The sequence below is a fragment of the Sminthopsis crassicaudata genome, chromosome 2 (genome assembly GCF_048593235.1).
Source record: "Sminthopsis crassicaudata isolate SCR6 chromosome 2, ASM4859323v1, whole genome shotgun sequence".
NCBI lineage: Eukaryota > Metazoa > Chordata > Mammalia > Dasyuromorphia > Dasyuridae > Sminthopsis > Sminthopsis crassicaudata.
Window position 1 is genome coordinate 137,084,596 of NC_133618.1, and position 21,612 is coordinate 137,106,207.

The 21,612-nt window shown below is 37.4% G+C and overlaps 1 protein-coding gene across 2 annotated transcripts in view; it reads left to right on the forward strand.

Moving 5' to 3' along the window:
- IKBKB (inhibitor of nuclear factor kappa B kinase subunit beta) overlaps window positions 1–19,953 on the forward strand; it is a 70,916-nt gene extending 50,963 nt beyond the window's left edge. For both annotated transcript variants that reach the window (XM_074287359.1, XM_074287360.1), the window contains exons 17-22: window positions 3,259–3,308; window positions 3,422–3,521; window positions 4,279–4,426; window positions 9,539–9,666; window positions 12,725–12,815; window positions 18,661–19,953. In XM_074287359.1, the coding sequence (XP_074143460.1) occupies window positions 3,259–3,308; window positions 3,422–3,521; window positions 4,279–4,426; window positions 9,539–9,666; window positions 12,725–12,815; window positions 18,661–18,729 (586 nt within the window). In that variant the 3' untranslated portion in view covers window positions 18,730–19,953. The remainder of the gene's footprint in view (window positions 1–3,258; window positions 3,309–3,421; window positions 3,522–4,278; window positions 4,427–9,538; window positions 9,667–12,724; window positions 12,816–18,660) is intronic.
- The last annotated feature ends 1,659 nt before the right edge of the window (window positions 19,954–21,612 follow it).

The following is a 21,612-nucleotide window of genomic DNA, read 5'->3' on the forward strand; positions in this document are numbered from 1 at the left end:
CACAACTTGGAAGTGTCTGAGTCAAATCTGAATTTTATTTTTTCTGACTCTAGAGCCTATACTCCCCAGCTTCTTAAACTGTGCTTTGCAACATCTCATAATTTAATGTGAAAGGTCACACAATTATGTTTATTATCAGTAAATGTTTGAATTGTATACCTATTTTATATATCTATATATTCAAGGTCACATAAAAATTTCTCAGGTGAAAAGGGGTCTCAAGTGGAAAAAGTTTAAGAAGCCCTGCATTCTCTATGTCATGTACCACCTATCTGCCTCAAGAGGCAGTCCAATCACCTTCATTTTACAGATAAGGCCCAAATAATACAGATAGGAAATATTAGACAGCATTAATTGAAAATCATTAAATCTAGAAATTATTAATTAGGATCAGAGATGATTTGAGCCTTAAAGGAATATAAGGATTCTGAGTAACGGATTTGATGGAATGCATTCCAAGGCATAAGGGACAGATTGTACAAATGTGTGGAGACAGGAGCCAAGAGGAACAGCCAGCAGTGCAATCCCATCTAAAAGTAGAAGATGAGAAATAGAGTTGTGTGAGATGAGGCTAGAAAGCCAGATTGAAGCCAGAATTGTAGATGGCCTTAATTGCCAGACTTTGTTTAAAAGGAATAGAAAGACTCTAAAAATTATTTGAACAGAGGAGTAACTTGGTGAGCCTGTGCCATATTTTTAAAAATTCACATCTGATTTAATTCTTATAGTAAATCCTATGGGAAGAAAAGCCCTCTACATATTAGCATCTGTTTTGTAACTTAGAAAATCTTAGAAAATTCACCTGGGGGACACTGATAGTTTAAGAAGGATCCCACAGCTGGTTTGTGTCATTAGTGGGGTTTTCAAGTTCTCTATCCACTATACCAGCGGGATCAGCCTCAAATAGAAACTGATCCATGTGAGTTGCATATTGGTTTAGTTTTAAAGAATAATATTATTTATGTTTATCATATTTTTATATGTTTTGTTAAATATTTCCCAATTGTACTTTAATCTGACTCAGGCCACCCTCAGGAGTATCATAGGCTTGCCTGCATGTGTGATACCCCTTCACTGGGTCCCATTGCTGTACCTTAGGAAGGTGATTGTAGCTAGTGCTGGAGAAGTTGGGTTAAAGAAAGAAAGGAGACCAATTATGAGACGACAACAATATTTTAGGTGAGAAGTGATAAGGCTAATGGGAAAAGGTATTTGGACAACAAAATGGCAAAACGGATTTAGTGTCTTTTTAGCTATATTGGAAGAAAGAAATTTAGCCTTTTCCAAAAAAAAAACAAAACAAAAAAAAAAAAAAAAAACAGGATCCTCTGCTTGGGGTAGATGGAAAGAATAACCAGTGATGATGAAAAAATATGATGCTATTTTTGTTTTCTCTGCTAATGAGAATGACCTTTGGACTAGGCAGGGCAAAGTAAAAAGGGGAAGTGATAAATAAAAATTTATTCAAATAGTAAGAAGATTACAATCACAATTCATTCAAATAATAAGGAAGTTATAGCCAAGATTCATTCAAATAATAGGGAGATAATCAAAATTCATTCAACTAATAAGGAGGTGATAACTAAAACTCATAGGGAACTAATAAGAGGATACTTCATTGCCCTTAAAAAGTTTGTCACCAGGTCCAGAGGCCTATAAGCTAGAACAGTAAAGAGAATGAATATGTGATTGCCACCGTTACTGATCTCTGAGAGATCACAGAGAATGAGAGGCTCTCCAGGAATGGAGAAGCACAAAGTTGTCCTGATTTTCCAAAATAGGAAGGGTGGATTAAAGCAGTTTAACTTCAGTTCCTGCCAAGGTTCTGGAATGTATCATCAAAGGGATGATGAGGGAACATCTAGAAAAGGGAGAAGCAATCACCTTGAGGCAGCAGGACTCCATCAAGAACAGGTCATACCTTATATGAATGATGCTGAGTGAAATGAGCAGAGCTAGGAGATCATTATACATGGCAACATCAATATTATATTATGATCAATTCTGATGGACGTGGCTCTCTTCAACAAGGAGATGATTCAAACCAGTTCCACTTGTTCAGTGATGAAGAGAGCCATATACACTCAGAGGGAGGACCGTGGGAACTGAGTGTGGATCAACACTAACATTCTCACTCTTTTTGTTATCTTTTGCTTGTATTTTGTTTTCTTTCTCATTTTTTCCTTTTTGATCTGATTTTTCTTGTACAGCAAGATATTTGTGGAAATATGTATAGAGAAATTGCACATGTTTAACATATATTGGATCACTTGGTGACTGGGGGAAGGGGAGGAAGAGAAAAAATTAGAACACAGGGTTTTATAGGAGTGAATGTCAAAAGTTATCTATTTATATATTTTAAAAATAAACAGCTATAATTAAAAAAAAAGAATAGGTCATATGAGGCTAAGCTGGCAGAATAGGGGAGTTTTAGCTGGCTTTTAGCAAAGTATTTGATGAAACCTCTCATACCTTTCATATGAAAAGATGGACACAGGTGGGTTACAATTAGGTGGATTCAGAATTGGTTAATTGGCTGTACTCAAAGAGTAGTCAGTCATTAATGATTTGATGTTAGCCTAATAGGAGGGCTCCAGTGGAGTGCTTCAGGGATCCCATGCTTGACCCTGATGGTGTTTAACATTTTTATTAATAACTTAGATAAAACTATAATTAACAACTAATCAAAAATTTTCCATTGACACAAGGCAAAAAGAGGGATAGTTAACCCACTGGATAACAGAATCAGGAAGGAAGGAAGCAAGCTTTTATTAAGTGCTTACTATGTGACAGATACTGTACTGAGTGCTTTGCACATATTTGATCCTCACAACAATTATGCCAATAAGACCCCCATTTTATAGTTAAATAAATTAAGGCAGAAACAAATTAATGACTTGCCCATAATTACACAACTAGGAAATGTCTGAAACTGGATTTGAACTAGGTTTCATGATTTCTGGTCTGGTGTTCAGACTTGCAAAAGATGTTGACAGGCAGAGCATTCAGCCTACAAATGAAGTTTAACAGGAATAAATATAAACTCGTACTGCAATACAAAATTTCACCATCACAAGGACAAGATGAAGAAAGCATTTCTAGACAACATTTTGAAAAAGATCTGAAGGTCTTAGTAAAGCTTAATGTAAGTCAACAAAATAAGGAAGTTTGGAGGAATTTTAATCAGCAAGTATGAATTTGTCTTAATGATTTGAAATTTGCATCACGGACAGAATTTATTTATTTTTTTTATTTCAGAGAAGAACAAGCAAGAGAACTTTATCGGCGATTAAGGGAAAAACCAAGAGGTAAAAGGGCTTTATTGATTGGTTTGGATTCCATTACAGATTACTAAATGAGATCCTGGGATGTCTTCCTTGGGAACACATTGAAAAAATGTGTTATTTTCTCTTCTTTCTAGATCAACGAACTGATGGCGACAGTCAAGAAATGGTACGGCTACTCCTTCAGGCCATCCAGAGCTTTGAGAAGAAAGTACGAGCCATATATATGCAACTCAGGTATTAATAACCAGGTGCTATTGTGAACAGGGCAGAGGGTGGAATACCAGGAAGCAGGGGCAAAGGAGAAGAAATACGAGGTGATGTTCTTCTTGCTTTGGGGAGAGCAGCCCATGTTGCCTTTCAGAGTACAATGAATATGCCATTAGGACTCAGCTAATTAAAACTCAGTAGGGATAGACAAGTAAACAGATAAATAATAGAAAGGACAATAGAGACAACTCCTGCTTTTTCCTGGGGAAAGAGTAGTCACTTGGAATCAAACCTGCTTCTGTCCCTCACTGGTTGTGTGACCTTGAACAAATGAGATTCTCTAGGTCTCGGGCTCCTCATCTGTAAAATGGACCTCTGAGGTTCCTTTCAGCTTTAAGTCTGAAGGTACAAACACAAAAAGACCATTTGGAGCAATGCGGCAGGTCAGGGGAATCGGAGTCCAGGAAAGCATCCAAGTTTGATTAAATTGGAGCGTGCCTTGTTCCTTCCTAATATGATGGTCCCAGGAAAGGATTCACCAGTAGGGAGAGGGGGGCACTAGTAGGGGGGATTTTCAGTCTGGCAATATAAAAGGCAAAGAAAAGGAATCGGGAAAATCCAAGAGTGAGGGGAGGCACTTTAAAGACACTTTAGCAATAGCTGATCCAAGATGTCCAACTGGCCATCCTTAAATAACTAGGGGTTATCTATTATACTTTTTTTAAAGGCCACAATAGTTATATTCATGAAGCTATTTAGTACTGGTTATCCATTTTCCTTGCAGCAAAACTATGGTTTGCAAGCAGAAGGCCCTGGAATTGTTACCTCAAGTGGAAGAAGTGGTGAGCTTAATGAACGAAGATGAAAAGACAGTTGTGCAGCTTCAGGAGAAAAGACAGAAGGAACTGTGGAACCTCCTAAAGATAGCTTGTGTGAGTGATGTTAATTAGTCAGCAGGGGAGTGGGGCAAGAGCAGTCACCTTGGAATCAAATCCTGCTTCTGTCATTTACTGGCCTTGAACAAATCATTCTCTCCCTGTCTCAGTTCTTCATCTTTAAAATGGGGGATTTAAATAATAGGGTCTCTGAGGTTCCTTCCAGCTCTAAATTCCACCTCCCAGAGTTGTAAGGATCAGATAAGATAATATATGTAAAGCACTTAGCATAATGCCTGGTACATAGTTGACATTTAATAAAACTTATTATATCCATCCATCCTATAATCCTAGACCCTCTCCCCACAAAATGATACTACTGCTTAATTGTTGCAGACATGGTCAAATCCTTTCCATCCCTGGGCTGTTATTCCCCTGATCTGGGCAGGAGCAGAGGAAGGACCTTTTTTGTTAATGTCTGTCATCCTGATGCCTGTCATTCTCCTTATTAGCCTTTTTCTCAGTTTTATGACCAGACGCCTTCAAACGATCTTTAATTGTGATGGCACTAACAGCAGGAGGAGGGGCTGTCTGGACTCACATTAGAACAATAAAGCTGACAAGGAGGTCACATAACTGGCCCTTTGCTACCAGAAGAGGCCCTTATCTCAGCTGAAAAACTCCCATTCACTCAATCAATTAAAAAAGTACTTATTAAGCATCCATTGTGAGCCAGACATGTTCTCTCTTTCTCCAGACCTGTTTCATTGCTCTTTAATTACCTTTATCAGGCTTCTACCATGCCAAAAAATAAATAAAACCAAACCCTAAAATAATCCCTCCTCATTGTCCTGACTCAGACAATTGCAGAGTTGCTGTTCTTCAACCATCAATTCTGTAACCCTTATTTTCCTTCCTTCCTTCCTTCCTTCTTCTTTCCTTCCTTCCTTCCTTTCCTTTTGTTTTCTCTTTGAAAAAAAATCTTCCTATCTCACCTAGCCTGAAAGTTCATGGTTACCCCTGCGCCCATTTCCATTGTGCACAGCACAGCTTTGTCCTCCTCCATTTTCTGAGGCGGGCCAGTGCCATCTCTTTTGGGGCTCAGCACTTAATGCCAAACTTAGTGCAGCCACTTGATTAACTTATCCCACTATAGCTCAGCCCAAGAAATCCACCAGCCTCAGCTACCTCAGAAGCAGGGATTGTAGGGATGCTCTACCACACCTGGCTTAACTTTCAAGGCCAGGTAGAAAGCAAATCAATAGCCTTGGGAGCTCCCTAGAATGTAATTGCTTTTGTAGAACTCTAGTCCAGCTGTTATCTCTAACACCCCAGGTGCACCATAGGTCCACCCCATTTATTTTTCATTTCTCATAAGTTTATAAGAACTTAAGAAGTTCTGAGTCTTTATAACTTCGTGAAGAAGAAATTGGTTTTTAGTCCCTAACACACTATATTAATGATAATGATGTTAATGTTAGTAATGTTAAGTTTCTGCTTTGGGGAATTCCAGCCTGGGGCCAAATCACCTTCACCATATCCCACTTGGCAAGCCTCAGTTCCCTGTGGCTTACTACCTCCCTCACATAAAATGCTCATTCAGGGTAATTCCCTCCAGGAATACAAATATTCCACTTGGCAGGCCTTGGTTTCCTGCTGGTTTACTACCTCCCTTACATACAGGATAATTCCTTCCAGGAATACAAGAGAATTTGACACACTATTCAATGAAAATCGCCATCCAGGATTTGCCAATTTAGGCAAAGACAAAGAAAGGATTCAAATCCTGCCTCTGACATTTCCTGGTGATGAGACCTTGAATAAATCATCTAACCTCTGTCTGCCTCAGTTTCCTCATCTGCAAAATGGAGATAATTATAGTATCTCCTTTTCAGTGTTGTTGTGAATGAACATTAGTTCATTTTGCAAGCTTTAAAAAGCTATACATATGCTAACTGTTGATAGAATATAGCAATTTCTAAGGCAGAAATTATGAAATTCCCCTGTGAATCAGATCTCAGAAGAGTAATCTAGCTGAAGGCACCTACAGTCTAAGTCAGTTCTGCCTTGTGCACATTGGACATACCCTGGATTTATAGGAGCACACCATTACAAGCTGCACAGAATAAGAGGGAATGGATGGACTGGTTTGGCATTAATATGGCATTAATATTAACATGGCAATAAGTTGGACTTCCAACTTATTGTTGGAAGGATTACCCATATGAGGATGAGATCATAGATTTAGTAAAGTAAAAAGTCCCTGGAGGACATACAATCTGATCTGGATATACTTAAGTGATGAATAAACACCATTATGCTATGATGGGAAATTCCTACATCAGCAACTGATTTGAAACATCTCTCTGGCTTTGTCAGAAATTACCATTACTTTATTTATATTTTACAAAATATCCCAAAACGTTTCATGGGCACCAGAGGCAGAAGGTGCATCTGTCTCCTTCAGACAGTGGCTTACCTCAACTCCTACTTTAATTTGTTTGGAAGCTCATAAATAATTTCATTGTAGACATTGATGTATCAGACTTGTAGTGGGAACTGTTCTCTCACAGGCCACATAACCTTTCCTCATGTCTCAAGGAAAAGCTCATCACCCCATGATGAGATGAAGAAGAAGATTACAGCATTGGACCCCTGAACAGTATGTCAGATGATACCCTTCTCATATTATTCTTGCAGAAAAGCAACAGGCATGGTGGTAATATAGTGAGTTGAATTCAGAACTGTTTCAATGAGTGAATCCTAAATAGTAGCCACTGATGGATCAAGGTCAACTGTGCTATGTTCCAGGGACCTGTACTAGATTCTTTGAAGTTTAATGTTAATATTATTATTATTTTTAAAAATATTATTATTAACCTAGATTAAAGGGGGTAGCATGTTTATCAGATTTGAAGATAAAATAGCCACTTATGATTATGGATGAACAGAAAATATCTGTACCTAACAGTGATAGAATTGCCTCTGATACCTAGTAATGCAGCAGGGTCGTAGGCCCAGGGAGAGTTAGTAGAGATACTCTGCTATAAAGTCACAGCCTTATGTTCCAGGGAAATTATCTAGCTATAGTATCTGAGCCTACATAACACAGACCCAACTGAAGGAAGAGGGGACATGAATAACACACAATTTCTGTGCTATCTTAGCTGGAGACTTGCGTGAGAGATAAACTGTGATTTTTCAGTGCCTGGTACTGTTCTCTCCATACCCTATATGGATTTTCCCCAGCATGACCCATCCCCCCTCCTGGCTTTGGGCCACTATTCTGGGCTCTATTTTATGACTCCTGCCTAATGCTATGGATTTATTTATTCTAGGACACTTTTAGACTTGACTTCTGAGTAGCATTCTAGTTACTCTTTGGGTCATGCAACCTTGGTTCACTCAAATTGTCCCTAATTACCAGATTCCTTCCCCTTAAGAAACAAGAACCAAAAGATATAAGAATTCCTAATGAGCCTCATAAATATATTTTCCAAGCAAGAAAATGAAATGGAATAGACTTTGAAGCCAGTCCTTTAGTCAATAAGTATCTGAAACAGTGCTATAAATAACAGCATAAATCAGTAATTCCTTAATGATAGTAACTCCTGACTGATTAAGGGATTGAATGGGGGAGTGTAATGCAAGGAGAAATATACATTGAGAGAAAGAATCTGGGAAGCATGTACATTTGATTACCAAAGCACAGGTAAACTTTAGGGTTAGAATTCCAAGACAAACTAATACAGGACTCAGGAATGTTAGTTGCATCTAAAACATATGTGGTCCTACAAGTATTTTTACCATTATTCCAAAAGGGTGTCTGAATATTCAACTTTAATTCAAAGAAACAGCTGAAAGGTGATCTTAGTTGCAGGGTGTGTGTGTGTGTGTGTGTGTGTGTGTGTGTGTGTGTGTGTGTGTGTGTGTGTTTTAGAACTGAAAGTTCTAAGTTTAAAACTTAATTTATAGTTTAAAACGTGAGGGTTTAAAGTTGTGTATCCATGATACCCTATCTGGTTATCAATATTTTACTTTTGTTCCTTGTTCTACCACTCAGGCAAATCACTCCTTTGTTCACCACAATTCCCTTTTGGCAAATGGAAAATATCTGCCCTTTTTTTTACCTTGCACTGATATAATAAGAATTAGGATTGATGAAATAATGCTAGAAGAAAGTTGCAAAAAGGCTTACTATCTTTGGAGACCAACCTTTGAAATTTTGTCACATACAATTGGGCAATGGCTGAATCATTTATGGTTTATGAATGTAATATTATTATTCTATAAGAAACAATCAGCAGGCTGATTTCAGAAAGGCCTGGAGAGACTTACGTGAACTGATGCTAAGTGAAATGAGTAGAACCAAGAGAGCATTGTACACGGCAACAACAAAATTATGTGACAATAAACGTGATGGACTTGGCTCTTTTCAACAATGAGGTAATTCAGAGAAATTACAATAGTCTTTTGATGGAAAGAGCCATCTATATTCAGGGAGAGGACTGTGGGGATTGAATATAGAACACAACATAATATTTTAATCGTTGTGGTTATTATTTTTTGCTTGCTTGTTTTCTTTCTCATTTTCCCCCTTTTGATCTTTCTTGTGTAACATGATAAATGTGGAAATATGTTTAGAAGAATTGCACATGTTTAACCTATATAGATTACTTGCTATCTAGGGGAAGAGAGAAAAGGGAAGGGAGGAAGAAAAATTTAGAACACAGGGTTTTGCAAGAGTGAATATTGAAAACTGTCTTTGCGGGGCAGTTAGATGGCACAATTGGATTGAGCACCAGCCCTGAAGTCAGGAGGACCTGAGTTCAAATCTGGTCTCACACACTTAATACTTCCTACCTACGTGACCCTGGCCAAGTCACTTAACCCCAATTGTCTCAGGGGAAAAAAAAAAAAAAAACTATCTTTGCATATATTTTGAAAAATAAAAAGCTTTTATTATTAAAAAGAGAAGAAAGAAAAGTAAAAAAATAATGTCACATAAACACTGTCTAGGCAGAAATCCAAACTGATACTGTCAAAAATCAACACGTCTGATATCTTTTCCAAAAGAATAATTAGTGACTTTTCTTCTGGGGATAGGAGAATATATAATTTCATTCTGCCCTTTACTCCAAAGTTTTCTGTAATTTTTTTTGTCTTCAGAGCAAAGTGCGAGGTCCAGTGAGTGGGAGTCCAGATAGCATGAATGCATCTCGTCTTAGTAATCCTTCCCAGTTGTTGTCTCAACCTCCTGCAGCTCCCTACAGCTTACCTGAGTCAATCAAGAAAAGGTGAGTTGGTTACTTAGATCAGCCCTTGTTGAGGACACGGGTGTGGAGGATTCCCTTTCAGGTATGCGCTAGATTAAATGGCCTCTGGGGTTTTTTGCCAACTCTGAAAGACTCTTACCAAATGTTACATCCAGGTGGGCTTGAGGAAGCCTTGAGAATACAAACTTAGGTTTATTATTGATATAATGTTAGTTTTGTATCTCTCAATTTGAGTGTAAGTTACATGAAGTCAGAAACCCCATTTTTGCTTCCATCTGCTTCCTCCATAGTACGGACAGATAGATGGCTCTCAGGAAAGATGCATTGATCGTCATCTTCCTTCCCACTTACTCTAAAACTAGCTCCCTGTGAGTCTATCATTTCACATTCAGAGTATTGTAGTAGCCTTCTATATGGTTCTAAAATCAGCTAGGTAACATATGGGGATAGAGTGTTCAATTTGGAATCAGAAAGTCCTGAGTTCAAATCTTGACTCAGACTCTTAACAAGCTGAGGAACTTTGGAGAAGTTATTTAAATTCTCTCAGCTTCAGTTTTTCATCTATAAAAAGATAATAATAGCATCTAGCTGTCATGATTATTACGAGAATCACATGAAATAATAATAACAAACTGCTTAGCAAACTTTAAAGAGTCATGTAAATGTTAACTATTATTGGGCCATTTGGGTCTTCTATTAGTTTCCCATTGAGACTGCCCACCAGTCTCAAAATAAATTTTCTTCTTTTTTTAAAATAGTATTTTATTTTTTTCCAATTACATGAAAAGACAGTTTTTAATATTTACTTTAAAAAAATGTTCAGTAATACTTTATTTTCCATATATATGTAAAGATAGTTTTCAACATTTATTTTTGTGCCTTCCTCCTCCCAAGACAGCAAGTAATCTGATATAGGTTAAATATTAACATTTTTCAGTTTCAAATTTTTTCCCTCCTTCTCTTCATCATCCCCCCAAGACTGTAAGCAATTTGATATAGGTTATATATGTACAATCAGAATCATCAGAATCAGAATAATTTTCAGAATAATCTTTCTAAAAGGCCACTTTGATCCAGGCCAAAGTCTTGACCATTCAAAGTATTCTATAATCTGGCTCCAATCTCTCTCTCTCTCAGTTTCATTTTCTATTATTCTTCTGTAAATTATTTTCATGGAATCCTAATTATTTAAATGGTCCCTTTCCCTCGTTTTATAGATGAGGAAACCAAGTCCAAGATAGGTGCCAAAATCACTGAAGCACGTTAGATACAGAATTCAGTCTCAGGTGGCTAGCTCCAAGTCCTGTGTCCTTCCCACTATATCTTGCTGCTTTCATGCTTCTTTCCTCAATTAATTGCCCCAAAATATGCACAAGGTGCTCAACTTCTGAAAATTTGTTTATAATATCCTCCCCACCTGGAATTCCTAGACTGTCTTTTCTGAATGCTACATAGCCTTCAAATTCATGGTTTAAATCCCATGTCCTCCATGACACCCTTCTAGACATCATCTAATATCTAAGTCTCTCTCTGTTCTCTCTTTTTTCTATTTCTTTCTTTCTTTCTTTTTCTTTTTTTCCTTCTTCCCTTCTCTCTCTTTGTCTCTGTATCTCTGTCTTTGTCTCTCTCTCTCTGTCTCTGTATCTCTGTCTCTCTTTCTCTGTGTCTCTGTCTCTCTCTCTTTCTACTATCTCTTTCTTCCTCCCCCCCTCTCTCTTCCTCATATCTTCTCTCATTTAGCACTTTAACTATATGCAGTTTTTAAATGTACATAGTATGTCCCCAGCTAAATTTTAAATCCATAAAGTCAATAATGATTGTCATTATCATCATGGTTATGGAAAGAGTATATTCTCAGTTGAATTTAGAGACACCTAGTTAGAGGCAAGATAATTATTGATTATTAATAGAAACAACCATCATAACTTTTTTGTGTGAGGGGATCAGATTTAGGTGATTTGTCCAGGGTCACACAATTATTCATGTCATAATCATAATTTGCATTCGTGTAACATGTCACAATTACAAAGCACTTACCTATGACTCTCCATTGTCCACTATTTATGCTAATCAAACTCATTTGTGTGCTATTTTTATAATTTTGTATCCCATCTCTCACCATCCTGCCTCTGTAAAGATTGTTATTGCAGTAAATGATCACTGGACCTGGAGTCTGGAAAACCTGAATTTTACAGATGAGATAACTGAGGCAGACTGAGGTTAATTGTTTGGCAGGATCACAAAGCTAGTAAAGTGTCTAATAAGGACACAATATGGTATCTAGTTCTAGAAGTCAGGATACTTGGATTTAAGTTCATCCACTAACAAGTTGTCCTGATCTATATCTGGCCACTAGACCTATATGGTGCTGAATGGAAAAGTGAGGCAGGTGACTTGCACAGCCCTACCTAATTTAAATCCAGTTCACTTGCATGTCATGGTGTCACCTCCCTGATGTCATGGACCTATTCCAAAACGAAGGACAAACAACAATGAGCCTTCAGTACATGACTTCTCATGAGATAACAATTTCCCTAACTGAAAGTGGGGTTTTCTTATTTTTAGTGATTTGTAACATTTTTTCACATTATTATTATTATTGGTCATTTACAGTTTGTTTTGAAAACTGTTTATTCATATCTTTCAACCCCTTACTTATTGGGCCAATGTGGGCCTTTCCCTTTCCCCAAACACTAACATATTCCAAAATAGAGATTTAAAGTTTCACTTGATAGCCCATCATTGCTATGGGAATTGAACTTTAGCAAAAGTTTTACTAGTTAAATGTCAAATAAATCCTTTCAACTTTTAAATTAACTAGGGTTTTCTCTATCTTTTAAAACATTTAACATGTCTGAATTTTGGATTTCTGAATATTTAACAAGAAAAATAAAGGTACCTGTCAATTTTGTCCTAGGAATGCATTTTGGGTTCATGTTAAATGTTCTCATCTCTCTCTGATTAAAGACTTTTCTAGCACATTTTTAGACAGGGTCAAACATTTTAACAGGTTATGAAGACTGAATTCTGTTATCAGTGCTTTAATACAATTTTCTAACAACCTCTTTATTTTCTTTAGTGAAGAATTGGTAGTGGAAACACAGACCCTCTGTACCCAGTTACAAAATGCAATGGAAGACACCATGAAAAAGCAGGATCAGAGTTTTATGGTAACAATTTATTTACAATTTATTTCTCCTATTTTCTTCTTTTCTCCTCCAAAAAAAGAGAAAAGAATGGAGAGGAAAAAAATCTAACAGTACTTAGACACTTAATGACTATAGGCAAATTACATAACAACCTCTCTGAACCTCAGTTTCTTTGCCTGTAAAACCAGGATAATAGCATTTAGCTTACAGCGTCCTTATAAGAAACAAGTGAGATTTTATACACACACACACACACACACACACACACACACACACACACACACACACACACATATATATATATATATATATACATATATATATATACACATACATACATATAGGACTTTTGAAATAGATGCTGTATGTTGCTGTTCAGTCATTTTACTCACATCTAGCTCTTTTATGACCCCATCTGGGATTTTCTTGGCAAAAATACTGGAGTGGTTTGCCATTTCCTTCTGCAGCTCATTTTACACATGAGGAACAGAGTCAAACAGGGTTAAGTGACCTGTCCAGAATCACACAGCTAGTTAAGTATCTCAAGCTGGATTTGAACTCAGGAAGATGAGTCTTGCCGATTCCAGGTCTGGCCTTCTATCCACCGTGCCATCTAGCTGCCTCAGAGACATTGGTATAACAAAACCAACTAAATTCTTAAAATATCAAGGTATCCAAGAATTCCTTTCTATATTGTTATAAATATTATGGTGACATAAATTGATGGTGCTATTGGCAATATCAGTAAGAAAAGCAATGATAACAACAATAATAATAGCATGCATTTACATAGCATTTTGATGTTTACAAAACATTTTTTTACTTATTCAACAATTCTCAAAGTGTGGTTGGAGTCCCCAAAGCTCTTTCAGGAATTTCCCAGGTCAAAATAACTTTACTAATAACACATAATTAGAACATCAAACCTTAACAGTATTTTAATTTCTAATCTCATAGCTATTAATAAACTAGAATGTACTGGCACCAATTTGTAGTGGCCCATGAGCACTGAGTGTTAAATTTTCAGTGTTAGCATTAATATCTTAGAAACTGGCAGATGCTACAAATGAAAGCTTGATTTATTGGTTTTTTTTTATTATCTAGACTTAAGAAAATGATGGAAAAAACATTAATAAGTAAAGTTAAATGTTGAAAGATGTCACAGATATATGGGGATGGGGATGAAGAACTGTTGTTAACTGTTGTTGAACATTTACCAGCACACCACTGGATATAACTTATACAAACAAAAGCTCTTTGGATTCGATATAATTTTGAAAGTTTAAAGGAATATCGGACTAAAATTTAGGAACACTGCTTTATTTTATTTATTTGTTTAGTTAGCTGATCCTCACAATGATGTGAGATAGGAACAGCAGGTATTATCTCTATATTACAGATAAGGAAATTAAAAATCATGGTGTTTAAGTGACTTGCCTATGGCTACATAAGCAATGTGTGGGGAGGATTTCAACCCAGGACTTTTCTATCCAAGTTTAGCTCTTTTTTCCCTAACACCGCAAATGGTATACTGTTTATTGCTGCTTTTATATTTGATTGAATAAAATCTTGCAGGTAGCACTATTGGGTTTGAAGTCTGGCGCTCCTACTTCTTAGCTGTGTGAATTGAATAAATTACATTACCTCTCTGGGCCTCAGTTTTCTCATCTGTAAAATGAACAAGTGGAGCTAGACAGTTACCTGTAGGATAATAGTGCCTGTAAAGCATTTACTTCCTAGGATTATTGTAAAAATCAAATAAGATAGTAACTATAAAATACTTTGTAATTCTTAAAATTATCTATAAATATCAGTTACTAACACTACTGGCACATAGTTTGCTGAGATAGCTAGGATAGCCAGCCTCAGAGCTAGAAAGGGCTAGGTTCAGATCCTACACTGGCATTAGCCATGTGCCCACTGAACTTCTCAATGCTTTTGGCATTGTTGCTGAGAGAAGATGCTGACTTGCATCAGTTGAATTTTCTTATTCAGGAGTTTCCATATCAACAAAATTCTCAGTTCAGTCTCGATTTCTATCCTTTTATCATGACTCATCCTTTCCAGCTCCCAATTCTATGATATTTTCTCATGAGTTTAAAAAGAAATTATTAAACTCCCAAGAAAGATGGTAATAGAACATATGTTCTTTATATAAAAGCAATGGGGAAACATTTTTTTTTTTTCCTGTAAGCAGATGAGACATTTGTTTCTGTTGCAATAGGAACCCAGTGGCTATAATTAGGTTTGTTGAGCTGGGCAGTTTTCAATTTTTAGGGTTTTTTTTAACCATTTTGGGGGAGAAGGAATAGTGAATCTCTGCCATTAGACCAAACAGACCTATCATTAAAAAGCCGACATGTAATTATGAAGAATATTTTGAGCAAAGAAGTCCACTTTTTGCCCCTAAGCAACCCAACACTGCAGAGCAAAGACATGCCCTTAGGGAGACCTGGACAGATTACAAATATTTAAATTTGCATTTTGAAAGAGCACATTGCAGAGAGAAAAATCAAACAGTATCTTTGAAGGGCTAGACGGATGTCATATGCCAAGAGGATTGCTTGGGAATTGATGTTGTCAAGTAGAGTTGCCCCTGCACTTGCATTTAAGACTTTCCTACCTTGAAATACCCCACTACCTGACTGGAGTACTCTGAATACAGTGCAGAGATTCTGACCATGCTAAATGCAGTATGTCCACGTTCACATATTTCTGGAAGAGAAGGCAATTATATCAAGTATTTCATTTCGCTTATGAGAAGGTCTATCTTAGTCCTGAGGAGTGCCTTGATGATCATAGAGAACAACATTCCAAATGCTCGTGTATGCAGAAACATTCTCAAATTCTTCCAAGCACTGGACTAGCTTAGCCAGGACCATTGGGATCATCTACATTGTCACGTCTCACAGGTACACACCTTATCACCATGCAACTGACCAATCAATCCAATTCTCAATCCATGATTAAACATTTTTTCAGTACCTACTAAGTGCCAGGCACACTGATCAGTGCTGGGGTATACAAAAAGAGGCAAAGGGCAGCTCCTGACCTCACGGATGTGATAATCTAACAGCTCCTAACTCATAACTCGTCACTCGCCTCGCCTGTGAATTTTAGCCAGTCATTAGACCTCCCTTGGCATTTGTTTGCTCGTTTCTAAAATGACAGAATTGTCCTAGGCAGCCTCCAAGTTCCCTCTGGGCTTTAAAGCCATGATTCTTGCAGTGATAGCTGGTCCTTTGCTTCTTATTCCATGTCTCATCAGGTATCTTTCTTTCCATGGCAAGTGTTGATTATTTAGTCTTGTAGCAGTGGATCATCCCAGCTATCTCCCTTTTTTAGCTTAAACATATGAATCTACAAACCAGTTAGCTACCTGTTCTTAATTCTTGTGGCTACAAAATCTTTGTATAGATATGCATGACTATCCAAGTTTGAAGGGATCACATGCTTTTTCAAAGCATGTGTGAAGATTTAGCAAATTCTAAATGCAATATTTCCATATTTGGATTAACTTCTCACCATTAAAAATTTTTTCACATGAAGTCACATGCACTAATTTTGTCTCAGAATATTTGGAGTTTAAGGGATAGAAACCTTTGAATTTTTTTATTTTGCATTGCCATCATTTCCAAATAGTCTTATCCCACTACTTACCCAATCCTCACTCTGCCCCCCCCACTATGAGTTTTCCTTTGTAAGAAAGAAAAAACAATTAAGCAAAACTGACATATTGACCAACTAAGCTTAGTATGGCAAATGGAATATTTGGAATGTCCTTTATAACCTTTAGGAACTTCCTTCTTTATTTCATTCAAGAATTATTTTAGCATTTTTGGAAAATCTTCTTCTCAAAGAACTTTGAACAGAGCAACACATACCCACTACCACTACTACTGTATTTGTTTGAATGTGTATTCATACCTTTTGTTTTAATAGCACCTAATATTCCCCCTATGTCTTTTCTTCTTCTCCCTCCAGGACAGCCATCCCATATAAGAATTTTTTTTTTTTTAAAAGCCTTACTGGAACTCGGAACTCCCAAATTTAAGTTGAAAGAAAAAGAGAAAAAAGGGAGGAAGAATCAACAAAATGAATCAATACCTTAAAAAAAAAATCTGAAAATATATAAGGCCTCATCCCTTTCCCACTTCTGCAAAGGACTCAGAGGGGTTTTTGTCTCTTTTCTTTAGGCCCTAGCTTATTCTTTCTAATTTTGTAATTCATTTCATTTTTTAAAAAATTGTTATTCATTGTAAACAAATACAAAATCAGAAAAGAAAAGAAAAAGAATTTTTCATGTATACAGAAGTACATAAGAGAAGATTCTGTATAAAACAAAAAATTTCTATTTTAAGAAATACTATATATTATTTCTTGTAATTCATTTTTTATGATTTGTGATAGTTATCTTTCTGTTTACATGTCATAATTGTAGATATTATTTTCTTGACTCTTACTTTACTTTGCCTCAGTTCATATGCAACTTTCCAAAGTTTTATGTAGCAATAATAATTATACCTAATATTTATATTGAGTTCACTATGTGCCAGGAACTTCACAATGACTATTTCATGCATCCTTCACAACATTTGGGAAATAGGTACTATATTATCTACTTTTTAAAGATGAGAAAACTGAGGCAAATAGAAGTTAAGTAGGTCACACAGGTAGGAAGTGTCTAGGACTGTATTTGAACTTAGGTCTTTGTGACTCCAAGCCAGATACTCTATCCATTATACCATCAGCTTCTATATAGTCATCATATTCATACCACTACTATTACTATTAGCATTAATAATAATAATAATGTGTTAAAGAATAATGTTCTCAGACAAGGAGCACCATACCAGCGTCTTTTGTGCCTTCTGAAAACAATTTTTTCAGAGTTTGGCAGCTGTGAAGGAAAGGGGACAGGAATCAGTATCTACACTGCAGCTAACTCTAGAATTAGCCCATTTGTCACAAAAACAATGACATACCTGTTCTCTAAGTCAGATACTGCACATGGGAGAAACAGATACTAGGGAGACCATAAAGCATACCGACTTGTCGCCAATGTACTGAATAACAAATGTGACTTTAAAGTGGGAGGCACACGTGCAGGACACGTGGGGTCATAGAATTGTAGATTTAGAGCTAGAAGGAGATTTTTTTTTAACAGGCAAGAAACGAAGGCTCACAGAAGTAGGTGACTTTGCGGCAGAGCCAGGACTGGAACTAAGGTTGTTTGATTCCACATCTGCCATTTAAACTTTTTTGTCAGGACACATGCATTTTTATACTTCCTTTTTTACTATTTCCAAAGCTTCATACATCTCCGAAGGTATTCTAAATAGCATTTCCTTTCTCCAGTAAGCAGGGATAAGTGCTTTGTACTAAAAACAACCCTAAAACTGGCCCTCCAGTTTCATCAACATCAAATCTTAAGGCCCAGGTAGGTGACACAGTAGGCAGAGCACCAAGCCCTGGAATCTGGAAGAGTTATTTTCCTGAGTTCAGATTTGGCCTCAGATACTCACTTAGCTGAGTGACCCTAGGCAGCTGCTTCTATTTGCAGAGGCAAATAAATTGGAGAAAGAAATGGCAAACCACTCTAGTCTCTTTGCCAAGAAAACCCAAAATGAGCTCACAAGGAATCAGTCATGACTAAAATCAATGAACAACAATTTAACCTAATTTAAAAGGAAAAACTTAGGTAGGTAAGATTTTTAATTTGGAGACTTGACTAACATACCTCAAAGTAACCAGAATATAATAATAAGATAAATTACTTTAACTGATGAAATTAAACTATTTTCCTGCTAGAGAAAAACATGTTTTTTGATTGCTACCTTTGTAACATGTCTTTGTTGGCTTTCAGACCCTGGATTGGACCTGGTTACATTCTGAAGATGGGGAACAGAATGGTGTGGAGCAGTCACAGATCTGAACTCCTAGGGCTGCTTGGACGGACTTAGCTGAGGGATTCATGTCTCCAGGGCCTTTTTGACCCTTGGTGTAATGATGGCCTCCTGAGCCAAGAGTGCTGTCTGGCCAGGGAGCCCCTGCAATGGTGGCAGTTTAAGTTGTGGGCCCATTGGTTACACTTTGGGCCTGGGCAGGAGAGCTGAAAGACCCTCAAGAAGAAGGCCTTGAGTTTTCTAGCATATAGGGCCATAACCAACTGGCTATGCCCTGGAAGGTGCCCCCAGGCCCTCTGGGATGGGCTGGTGAAGCTCTTTGGGCATCTTATGCAAATGTTCACCTTTTCTGACATCTTGAAGACTGCCTGTCCTCGCCCTACCTATTCCACACACATGTCCAGGGAGATGCTGGGGCCAGCTCTAACCAGGCAGATTGGGAGCATTCATGCTTAGAAATTGGCTCGGTCATTGTTTTGTTGGCTGTCCAGACTAAGAAAGTGTTAACAATGCAGATTAAACTTAAAAGTGTGAGTGTGTACTCCTCTCCCTACGCCACACCTGCCCTGCTGTTAACCGTTTACCAGCAGGTCCCAGACCCGAGTCCTTTTTTTCACAAATTCTTCTCCAGTGTGAAAGTGCTTGATACGGACTCACAGAAGTCTCTGTACTTTTCAACAAAACCTTCATTTCCTCATTCTCCCCCTCTGCATTGCTGATGTGAACTTATGGCTGACTTACTTTGCCCGTCCTTAACAAAACCCTAGAGCTTAGGCTACCAGAGTGAAGCTCCTAGGATCATGTCTTCAGATCAGCTTTGGTTTACTATAGAAGTAGCCACTGTTGGACACTCTTTTGCATGGGGCCCAGTACTATGAAACTGAAAGAGACAGACATAGAACATGGGTAGAGCAAAAAGGGCCTCCAGCAGGATATGGAATGTAGAGGGCTTACAGCAATAGAACTAAGTAACTTCATGGGCAGGAATAGTGAGTTCAGATAGAAACTTATCAGTTAGTGGGTTGAGGTAAGCTTTCCTCTCCCTACCATGCTCAAAAGAGGACATACTTTGCCCCATGCAAAAATGATTAGTTATAATTCTGGAAAGAAATAAAAATTGCATACGGCTTGCTAGCCCTCCCTCCCTACTCCATTCACCTGTGTTTAGTGAATGTGTATTTGTAAATGTGTCTGTCTGCCTTAGTATCTTTTACCTAATCAAGAAAAGTGATTAAATTGATTTTTTTAAGAAATTCTGTATTTTGTCTTATTCACATGAATACTTGAAGTTACACATTCTACTTTTTACATTTTTGTAAAGGCAAGCTCTCTAAACTTAGCAAGACTCAATATATAAAATAATAAAAAAAAATTGAAATGCCACATCCCTCATCAGATCCAGTAACACTGATTGTTCTTTAACTCTTCCTGATTTCTCTATAATGACATAGAATTGCTACCTTTGTAACATGTCTTTGTCGGCTTCCAGACCCTGGAGTGGATCTGGTTACACTCTAAAGATGGGGAACAGAATGGCATGGAGCAGGCTTCAAGACTGCTTCAAGACAAAATTCATATAACATTCCTCATGCTCCTCATCATTGCCATTAGTACAAATTTACTATTGGTGCATTCAGGCACGGACTTAAAAACATTTACTATGGAGGAGGCAAGAAATTTATCATCTAGCTGGGAGAATTACACATAAGCACAATAAAAAATAAACAACAATCTAAATCTCAAATAACTGGTAGCCACTATGAAAGGGCCTCATTGTTGTGGATATCAGCAAAGGCTTCATGAAGGCATTGGAACTGATCCCTGAAAGAAGGGCTGATTCAGTAGGGCCAAACAACATATACACAAAGATAGAGCCAGGGCCTGGAATCAGGAAAACCCAAGTTTAAATCCGGCCTCAGATAGTTACTAGCTGTAAGATCCTAGGCAAGTCTGCCTCAGTTCCCTTACTTGTCTGGTGAGCTGGAGAAAAAAATAACAAACTTCTCCATCTTTGCTAAGAAAATCCCAAATGGAGTCACAACTGAAAACAAGTGAAGAATAAGTGAAGCTGGAAAAGTAGACTGCACCATACTCTGCACAGCCTTCAAGGAAAAGAGAAGTCTGGATTTGATCTTGTTAGCAAGTTATGGAGTTAAAAATTTTTGAGGAGAAAAGTGCTGTTTCAAGAAGATAAGTATTCTGTGTAGGATGGAAGGGAAGACCAAATTAAGAGGCTCTTACAATAATCCAAATATAAACTAATAAAAGCAGGGTTTAAGATGTGGTTAATGAGAAAAGGATGATGCAAGAAACATGAGCATCTGAGTAATAAAATTTAATGGATGATCAACAAAAAATGGAAGTAATCCATTTCCTTTTGTTCTGATGAAACCAAGTTAACAGTAATCCCAATTTGATTCTTCCTTTATATTTTCCCACCATTTTTCCTTGAAAGTTTTCTACTTGTGAGTTTCCAAAACTCCCACCTGAGACTTATCTCTAAAAAGCCATCCCACTATAAGAAAGGAATAAGATGGGTTCATTACCATACTCAGAGTCTTTTCCCTTCAGCACTGGCAAAATTCCCAGTTTCTTTTTAAAGGGGAACCATTACACAATCTGTCTTGGTTTTCATCCGGAGGTAAGAAAATTCGTCAAGGATAAAGGTTGTATTTCACTTGTATTGGGGGAAGAAAGAGAGAATTGGGGGTCTAAGATGCTGTGTTAGCTGGATAACCATGAACTCGGTTCGACCTTGAGACTGCTGAGCAACCTCTCCCTGACCCTCCCTTCCCTCCTGTCCCGAGCCCCAGTGTAGGAGATAATAAAGTATTCCTGACACTCTCAGTGGGGCGCAGTGCCTCATTCTCCTGCATCCTGGGAGCTGGTCTGCCTTGGACTCTCTTCCCCAT